Source organism: Alosa sapidissima, chromosome 16 (genome assembly GCF_018492685.1).
Source record: "Alosa sapidissima isolate fAloSap1 chromosome 16, fAloSap1.pri, whole genome shotgun sequence".
Lineage (NCBI taxonomy): Eukaryota > Metazoa > Chordata > Actinopteri > Clupeiformes > Clupeidae > Alosa > Alosa sapidissima.
In genome coordinates, this window is record NC_055972.1 from 3,516,686 (window position 1) to 3,526,685 (window position 10,000).

The window sequence follows — 10,000 nt, forward strand, 5'->3', positions numbered from 1 at the left end:
ATGCGCTCTTGTGTGTTTTAGCATAAATACGAAATAAGGAGGAATGTGAGGAGGCTCCTATTAACTGTAAAGAATGCATCTGCAATCTAAACATGTACACAATCGCTGGAAACACAGCTAATGTCTGGAGACGTTAGATCAGAAGCAGCAAATGTGCATCTGTCATCTTGTCTGCAGTCGTTCATTCAAGATCAACAGAGTAACGCAAATAACGAACTCTTTGAAATTTCAGTAATTGTAATTGCGTTACTTGATTTACAAAAATACTTCGTTACATGCTCGTTACCACTAAAAGTAGTGGAATTACAGTAACGCGTTACTTTGTAACGCATTACTCCCAACACTGATGGGGAGTAGGGGCGGGCGATATGGACAAAAAAATAATATCTCGATATTTTTTGTGATTTTGACGATAACAATAATTAGTCGATATCCTTTAAAAAGAATTGTAAAAGTCTGAGTTACTTTACAGCTCATTATTTATGAATAGCATCAATACAATAATAACCAATAACCTAACCTGTGACTTTTTAACCAAATCAACCAATGCATTGTCACTCTATGACACATTTCCAATTTTGCCCCCACTTGTGTGTGTGTGGCAATGACATGGTCTAGCCAGCTACATTAGAGAAGATGACTAGGCCTAACAGTGTCTCAAGAGAAAGTCTGAAGCTGAAGTTCCTTTCAAAAACCTTTACTTAGGATTCACTGTAAAACTAAGCAGACCAACAGAGTACATCTCAGTTATTCCCTTCGATGTTTTGTTTAAGAGAAATCATGTAGGCTAGCATTCCAAGTTACAGAATAGAAACTAATGCGTTAGCTTATGGCTAATGTATATGAGAAATCCTATAGAGATGCTAACGGTTAGCATAATCGATACACGTAGATATTTAGAGCGAACTTTAGTCCATTTACAAAAGGGTTACATGAGAAGAGTTATTTGTTTACAACTGGCTACTAAAATACTCAAAGGCAAATGTTTTCTCTCCATATAATACCATGTAGGAAAAAAGGACTGTCTCATCAATGCTACGTGAACAGAAGTAGCTGCACAAAATCCCTTGTAGGCTACGTCTTGATCTCGCTACACAAAATAAACATTATGCCTGCATGTGACAACGTGGACCCACTAGGGATCATGTGACACTTGCTCTGCTGCAACGGGGCTTCTCTTGCATACACCTCCTGGATTTAGTGAATGTATGGGGTATCAATGCGTGATTTCGAGTGTTTTTCCCCCATTTAATTGTTTTTCCCCCAAGTAATTTAAATACTCGATAATGTAAATTTGCACATCGTTAAAACAACAATCACGATATTATCGCAGACGATATATATCGCCCACCCCTAATGGGGAGAGTGTACTAGATAGTGTGGTTATCTATGGGGATAGTGTACTAGATCATGTGATTGTCTATGGGGAGAGTGTACTAGATACTGTGGTTGTCTATGGGGAGAGTGTACTAGATAATGTGGTTGTCTATGGGGATAGTGCACTAGGTAGTGTGGTTATCTATGGGGAGAGAGTACTACTGTAGATAATGTGGTTCTCTATGGGGATAGTGTACTACAGGTAGTGTGGTTGTCTATGGGGATAGTGCACTAGGTAGTGTGGTTATCTATGGGGAGAGTGTACTAGATAGTGTGGTTATCTATGGGGATAGCGTACTAGAAGTGTGTGCTTCAAATGTAAAGCACTTTGAGCTGCATTCTGTGTATGAAAGGTGCTATACAAATAAAGCTTATTATTATTATTATTATTATTATTAGATAATGTGGTTGTCTATGGGGATAGTGTACTAGATAATGTGGTTGTCTATGGGGATAGTGCACTAGGTAGTGTGGTTGTCTATGGGGATAGTGCACTAGACTAGATAATGTGGTTATCTATGGGGAGGGTGTACTAGATAATGTGGTTGTGTTTGCAAGATACTGTGGTTCTTTATGAGGAGAGGAACTTACTGAGGTGATGGATGATGTGGTCGATGGTGGGCTTGTTTATGAGGAGAGGAACTTACTGAGGTGTTGGATGATGTGGTCGATGGTGGGCTTGTTTATGAGGAGAGGAACTTACTGAGGTGTTGGATGATGTGGTCGATGGTGGGCTTGAAGAGAGCGTTCATGGCATCAGGGTTCATCCTCAGCATTCCCTGAGAGGACCACTTCACAAAGTCCACACTGGAGGTGCAGAGACAGAGAGGGAGAGAGAGATGGAGAGAGAGATGGAGAGAGAGATGAAGAGAGAGATGGAGAAACAGGGAGATAGAGAGAGAGAGAGATGAAGAGAGAAACAGGGAGATAGAGGGAGATAGAGAGAGAGAGAGAGGGGAATGGGAGATAGGTAACGAGGGAGATAGAGAGAGATGGAGAGAGAGAGAAGAAGAAGGAGTGGGAGGGAGAGGGAGAATCAGCAAAGTCCAGACTCCGGGCACTGACAGGCACAGTGACAGTTTGGCCAGTGAAACAGCAGACATATGCAGTCTTGTCTACAAAACTTAGAGTAAGCTCTTCACACACCCTGACTAAGGAGAGATGGTCCAATCTATCTGTGGATAGACAGACAAGTCATGCTAAATAGCGCTTGAGCTTATCTGAACATAAAGCTTATTTGAATATGAACATGAAATGCAACTTGATGTGAGCTGCAGGAGTGGAGTGGTGAGTTAACTTTATCATAGTTACAGCCTTTAGCTCCTGAGATGAGTTAGCTTTATCATAGTTACAGCCTTTAGTTCCTGAGATGAGTTAGCTTTATCATAGTTACAGCCTTTAGTTCCTGAGTAAGCGTCCACGTCCCGTAACACTGTGCGTGCTTCAGCATACTGGAGAGTGGCCAGCGAGTAACAGGACTGGATTTATGCAATTCTCTATATTACAGCAAGTGGGAGAAAGACCTCGCAAGGCCCAAAGAGCTGATCACACATCTGGCTTCAGTCAGAACGAGACTGGTCGGACATCAGAGATGCTACATCAGTGGCCGAGTCTGCAACTGAAACGCAAGGAAGCGGCCAAAGCTATAATAACACATAGGACCAAGGCTGGACACACACAAACTGCACTGTCCATGCAGCCAAGCCCACACAGTCATACTTCCCACAGATCTCAAATGCAGAGACTGTTAGCATATGCTAGCTCAAATATGGCACTCTGCCAAGGGTGGCATAGTTAGCATATGCTAGCTCAAATATGGCACTCTGCCAGGGGTGACATAGTTAGCATATGCTAGCTCAAATATGGCACTGCCAAGGGTGGCATAGTTAGTATATGCTAGCTCAAATACGGCACTCTGCCAGGGGTGGCATAGTTAGCATATGCTAGCTCAAATATGGCACTCTGTCAGGGGTGGCATAGTTCGTTCTGTACATTGCATTTTGCACATCATTGTGGGTACCAGGGAAGTTGTGGTGGACTATTGCGCTCTCTCAGTGTCTACTGTATGTCTGGGGCCAAAATGTATTGTTGGATGTTGTACTGTCCTTATCGCTGTCTTGTTGCTGTTCTGTTGCTGTATGTTGTCCAGGGTAGCAAATTAGTTACCCCTCTGGGGATTTATAAAGTTAATCCATCCTTCGATCCAAAATGCAACTGCACTCAGCAACTGTGCTTTCTCCGGTCTTAATCGATACTGCGATCCCTTTACTCCTCCTGGGGTCCAGAGAAAGATGAGCCTGTAATGACCAGGGCAACAGACAGATGGGTCACCCCTGTGGTGTCGGGTTCCTGTGGCCGGTGTCTCCTAACAGACGTTCCCTAGAGCCGAGGAGTTCTGGGCTCACATGAGGGCAAGATGATGCCATGTACCAGGAAAGCAGGAGGCCCTCAGGGAGGGCACTCAGACAGTCAGTCAGTCAGGCAGACGGATGGACGGCACTCAGACAGACCCACAGACAGACAGTCAGGCAGACAGACAGACCCACAGACAGACAGTCAGTCAGACGGATGGACGGACGGACACACAGACAGAAAGGCGGCACACGTTGCTCCCTCTGTTTGCATCCTGGTCCACTGAGAGCCTGGTAGAAGCCAGAGAGAGAATCACGACTGGACCACGAGAGCTAAGGGTGCCAGACAGTGATGTCATCAACAGTGATGTCACCGTGAACCAATGGAGACTAGCCACGCCTGTTAATTTTGTACAGACCTGACCATAGAATTAGAAAGAGGAAAGAATGGCCATTTGTATCCTATTTTATGTGGCCATAACAGAACAAAAAATGAATAATTTATATTAAATCACTTAGGCATGATGGGGCTTGTTGTATTATGGGCTATTAAACATCAATTATCATCTTAATGCATTATGGACTATTCCATAACTATTAAACGTCAATTTTCATCTTAAAATGCATCAGTGCACTGACTAGCATCCACAGATATAATCCAAATGAGATCCAATAGAAGATTACGTTAATGGAGGAAATATGCTGTTTCTGTCTAGTCCAGTGCAACTGTACACACCTGTCCACTGTGGACGTGATGCGTCAGTATTCCTGATCTAAACACTGAGGACGAGTCCTGTGCTCTGCACGTGTAAGATAGCCGCTGGGCCGCTGAGGGCTGGGAGTCCGTTAAGTGAGCGTCCCGCTGTGTCATTAGATCCCATCCAGTGCCGCAGAGCAGAAACTGATGACCGAGCAGAGCAGCCTCCCTTCGCTGGCCACGGGAGACTCCGTAATGAGGCTGTGCGATGCACACAAAGTGCTTAGCAAGCTGACAGGAACAGCACACTATGACCGTGGCGGAGAGATCCGGAGAGGAAGGAGATGACCGCTCACTTAACGAGACATTGAGAAGAGCGCAGACAGCTCAGACAGCTTGTGTGTGTGAACAGATGATCTGTCTCTGCCCATCAGGCTGACCTGGTCAGGCTGGGATCACAACACACCTGTTCGGAGTCGAGAAAGGCTGATGAACAAGTACAGGCAAAACAAGCTGGTGGTAGCGTAGTAGCTAAGAAACTTGGCTAGCAAGCTGTAGGTGGTAGTATAGTAGCTAGGAAACTTGGCTAGCAAGCAGTAGGTGCAGATGTCGTGGTAACAGAAGGCTGTGGTATCGGCAGGATAAGCTATGATATTAGAGAGCAGATGCTAGCGTTGGTGGAGGTAGAATAAATGGATGTGACCTGGTCTCTTGCTCACTGCATCAAAAGCGGATCTGATTTCAGCTTCTCCACTCTGCTCCGAAACACTGTGGCTCATTGAGATGAATCATGAGGAGACACTGTGGCTCATTGGGATGAATCATGAGGAGACACTGTAGCTCATTGGGATGAATCATGGCTTAATGAGGAGACACAGAGCGCCATCTCCAGTGAGAGCCACCCTGTCTGCCTTCAGTGGCCTATCGCTTCCTACCCTCCATCTCTCTCTCCCCTCCACTCTTCCACTCTATCACTTCATTCTCCATCTCTCTCTCTCCTTCACTTCTCTCCACTCTATCGCTTCATTCTCCATCTCTCTCTCCTTCACTTCTCTCCACTCTATCGCTTCATTCTCCATCTCTCTCTCCTTCACTTCTCTCCACTCTATCGCTTCATTCTCCATCTCTCTCTCCTCTACTCTTTCTCTCCACTCTATTGCTTCATTCTCTCTCTTTCCTCCATTCTCATCCCTCCTTCATTCACACATTCTCTCTCTCTCTCTCTCTCTCTCTCTCTCTCTCTTCCACTCACTTGCTCTTGCGGAGGGCATGCTCCACGCTGTGCCCGCGGAACTTCTTGTAGTAGTCGATGAAGGAGAAGGGCAGGTTGATGTTGAGTGGGTTGGTCCGGTCCGGCGCTGCGGCCCGCTTGCGAGACTCGAAGGCGATCATCAGGTCCACCCAGGCGGCTGGGCGCTTGACCTTAAACTGGTCAATGAAGTCCTGGCCGAAGATCTTACACAGGAGCTTCTCAAACTCATAGTCAATACCGATAGAGCCATAAGGGCCGCCTGGAGAGAGAGAGAGAGAGAGAGAGAGAGAGAGAGAGAGAGAGAGAGAGAGAGAGAGAGAGAGAGAGAGAGAGAGAGAATAGAGAGAGGAGAGAGAGGAGAGAGAGTGTGAGGAGAGAGAGAGTGAGGAGAGAGAGAAGAGAGTGAGGAGAGAGAGAGAGAGGAGAGAGAGAGTGAGGAGAGAGAGGAGAGAGGAGAGAGGACAGAGAGAGTGAGGAGAGAGGACAGAGAGAGAGAGGAGAGAGAGAGAGAGGAGAAGAAAATGAGCAGGTGTGATTGAGGAGGTTATTGAGGAGCAGGAGAGGATCATGGTGTCAGTTGGCACTGTTGACTCCAGAGGTAACTCCAGGAGAACTATAACTCTGAAGTAGTGATCCATAACCCTTAGCAGTGATCCATAACCATTTAGCACTGGCCTATATAGACCTTTAGCAGTGAGCTATTACCCTTTAGCAGTGAGCTATTACCCTTAGCAGTGATCCATAACCCTTTAGCAGTGATCCATAACCCTTTAGCAGTGAGCTATTACCCTTAGCAGTGATCCATAAGCCTTTAGCAGTGAGCTATGATCCATAACCCTTTAGCAGTGAGCTATTACCCTTAGCAGTGATCCATAACCCTTTAGCAGTGAGCTATTACCCTTAGCAGTGATCCATAAGCCTTTAGCAGTGAGCTATTACCCTTAGCAGTGATCCATAACCCTTTAGCAGTGAGCTATTACCCTTAGCAGTGATCCATAAGCCTTTAGCAGTGAGCTATTACCCTTAGCAGTGATCCATAAGCCTTTAGCAGTGAGCTATTACCCTTAGCAGTGATCCATAAGCCTTTAGCAGTGAGCTATTACCCTTAGCAGTGATCCATAATAACCCTTTAGCAGTGAGCTATTACCCTTAGCAGTGATCCATAAGCCTTTAGCAGTGACCCATAACTCTTAGCAGTGACCTTTGACCCTGCAGCTTACCTGAGGCTTTGTACAGCTCCTTCAGGTGTCCCTCGGGCATGCGGATCTGATGGACCGTCAGGTCCACTGTACCGCCACCGCAGTCCACCACCACGTAACGATCACCTGGGGACAGGGGGTCATTTGGGGTAGGAAGGGACAAATACAGAACATGGCTTGCGTGCGTGAGTGTGTGTGTGTGCGTGTATGTGTGCGTGCGTGTATGTGTCTGCATGTGCATGTGTGTGTGTATGTGTGTGTGGGGGGCATTTAGGTATCACTGGCTATGTGTCAGAGGTGCCCCAAGTGCAGAGGCTCACAGGTAGACGTTGAGACAGGTACGGAATGCTTGGGGTTTGAGATGGCACTCTGGGATGTAGCTTTTTAAGAGGGATGCAGATTAAAACACCGGTCCAGGTTAGGGTCATGATGACCATGACCTAACCTCTCACTGCATTCACCTCTGGAGAAAACACCAGGGTTCCGTCGCACATTGATGACCTCATAGCTGTTGTACATGGATGACGTGACAGAGAGATTATTCAGCTCTCAGACCCACCATACACTCTGACTGAGGCATCATTAAGATCACTCTCTCACTGAGTCAGAAGTTAGGCAACACACTCTCACTGAGGCGTGCGCAGTACACTCTCACTGAGGCGTGCGCAGTGTGCTTCTAGAACGTTCTCCGGTGAACACCAGGCCGCGTCTCCTGCGGTTAGGAGAGGTAATGTTCTTCCCCATGACTCAACTAAGTCTGTGTGTGTGCTGCATTTGCTACAGTGAGCAGCGTGACTCAGCTAGGTCTGTCTGTATGTGTGTGTGTGTTGCATTTGCTGCAGTGAGCAGCGATGATGTACTTCACCATGACTCAGCTATTTTGTTAGTACCTCTACTGTACCATGACTGAACTAAGTCTGATGATTTTTGTGTGTGTGTGTGTGTGTGTGTGTGTGTGTGTGTGTGTGTGTGTGTCTGCGTGTATGTGTGTGTGTTCGTGCGTGTGTAAGTGTCTGTGTGTGTGTGTACGTGGTGCTGCATTTGCTGCAGTGTTGTACTTCACCATGACTCAGCTAAGTCTGTGTGTGTGTGTGTGTGTGTGTCTGTGTGTGTGTGTACGTGCAGCATTTGCTGCAGTGAGCAGTAGTGATGTACTTCACTATGACTCAACTAAGTCTGTGTGTGTGTGTGTGTGTGTGTGTCTCTGTGTTGCATTTGCTGCAGTGAGCAGCGGTGATGTACTACACCATGACTCAGCTATTTTGCTAGTACCTCTAGCACTGATGATAGCTTCTGTCAGTGAGTGTGTGTGTGTGTGTGTGTGTGTGTGTGTTTGTTTATCTGTGCACAGAGCTCTGTAGTAGACTGTGTGTGCTGAGTGTGTGTAGTTGCTTTCTAACAATGTTGATCACCCCCCCTCCCCCCATTACACTCAACACACACACACACACACACACAAACTGCATCCTTTGCTCACCTCCACTGACCCTCTGACCTTGGGATACCCACTCTGACCTTGAGAGCCCCTTTGACTTTGGGAAAGCTCCTCTAACCCCTGGATAGCCCCACGGATAGATCCAAATGCCTCAGAGCCAGGGCCATATGCCCCAAATACTCTACTGTAGGGTGGAGCCATATGCCCCAAATACTCTACTGTAGGGTGGAGGAGTCATAGGGCCCAAATACTCTACTGTAGGGTGGTGTGGCCATAGACCCCAAATACTCTACTGTAGGGTGGAATCATAGGGCCCAAATACTCTACTGTAGGGTAGTGTGGCCATAGACCCCAAATACTCTACTGTAGGGTGGAGGAGCCATAGGGCCCAAATACTCTACTGTAGGGTGAAGCCATAGGGCCCAAAGGACTCTGAGATTTTGAGGTACATCTGACACTAAAGAAGGAAATCCCCCCCTGCTAAGCAAGGGAATGGTTCGGCCTGGTTGGGTGTGGAGCCACAGCAGTGTTGGAAACAGCAAGGGCAAATACATTGTGCAAGAGTAAGAGGGGTGTGTGTGTGTGTGTTACAGAGAATGAAAAGCAGACAGAAGGAAAGCGAGGAAGTAAAAGAGAGAGAGAGAGAGAGAGAGAGAGAGAGAGAGAGAGAGAGAGAGACTCTACCTTCCGCCAGCTCCGCCCAAAGCTCCCCTATGACATTTTCCACCAGAAAGGTTCGGCTCTGCCGGTTGCGCCGCACGTTCTCCTTGGCTGCTTATAGAGAGAAGAGGACTGCGTGTGAGAGCGGCCGTGTGAAGCCTCGCGTGAAGCCGTGTGTGCGTGCGTGTGCGTGCATGTGTGTGTGTGTGTGTGTGTGCATGTGTGTGCATGTGTGTGTGTGCATGTGTGTGTGTGTGTGTGTGTGCGCATGTGTGTGTGTGTGTGTGCATGTGTGTGTGTGTTTGTGTGTGTGCATGTGTGTGTGTGTGCGTGTGTATGTGTGAGGGCAAGGCTTTGCAACAGCATAGAACAGAGTAATGGCGGGGGGGGGGGGGGGGGGGGGGCTCTCAGAAGGGTGAAAATGTCATAGTTCATTGGTCATCCTTGAGGCATCAATGTGACTTCAGAACTGCAGCCTGCATGAAAACTCAAGAGTTTCATCTTCTATTTATATTTTCACCACACAGAGAGAGTCCAGGCAGTCCAGCTGAACTACACAGATACAACACACACACACACACACACACACACACACACACACACACACACACACACACACCGCTTTCACACTCATACACATATCACACATCCCAATGTCCTGTGAGTCCTCCATCTCCAGACCAATGGAATCAGCTCACGACCATCAGGGCAGATATCTATCCTATGAGTCTAGAGGGTAGTGCCCATCAGTGTTGCGCGGGTTTGGTCACAAGCGGCCCGCGGTCGCCCGATATTTTAATCAACCCGACCGCAACTCGGACCGCGAATATCAATTAGGACAAAATTATACCCGACCCACGATCCGACCCGCTTATTTACAAAATGTGTGCTTTTGGTTATAGCCTGCATGCAGTGTGACAGTAGACCATTTCTGTAAAACAAACTAATTTATTTGCAAAACTTTATGCAGTAGAACTACACGCAGTAGGCATGCAGGACATATGTTTGCGCAGGACAGAGAATGAGAAT

The 10,000-nt window shown here is 47.0% G+C and overlaps 1 protein-coding gene across 5 annotated transcripts in view; it reads right to left on the minus strand.

Moving 5' to 3' along the window:
- The window catches only part of hspa12a (heat shock protein 12A), a 74,369-nt gene that overhangs the window by 4,565 nt on the left and 59,804 nt on the right, over nucleotides 1-10,000 (minus strand). For 2 of the 5 annotated variants that reach the window (XM_042065665.1, XM_042065663.1), the window contains exons 8-11: nucleotides 8,996-9,082; nucleotides 6,898-7,002; nucleotides 5,678-5,936; nucleotides 2,081-2,184 (exon numbers count right to left, since the gene is read on the minus strand). In XM_042065665.1, coding sequence (XP_041921599.1) covers nucleotides 2,081-2,184; nucleotides 5,678-5,936; nucleotides 6,898-7,002; nucleotides 8,996-9,082 — 555 coding nt within the window. Of the gene's footprint in view, nucleotides 1-2,080; nucleotides 2,185-5,677; nucleotides 5,937-6,897; nucleotides 7,003-8,995; nucleotides 9,086-10,000 lie in introns of all 5 variants that reach the window. The other 3 variants (XM_042065664.1, XM_042065662.1, XM_042065666.1) reach the window with 2 other exon arrangements.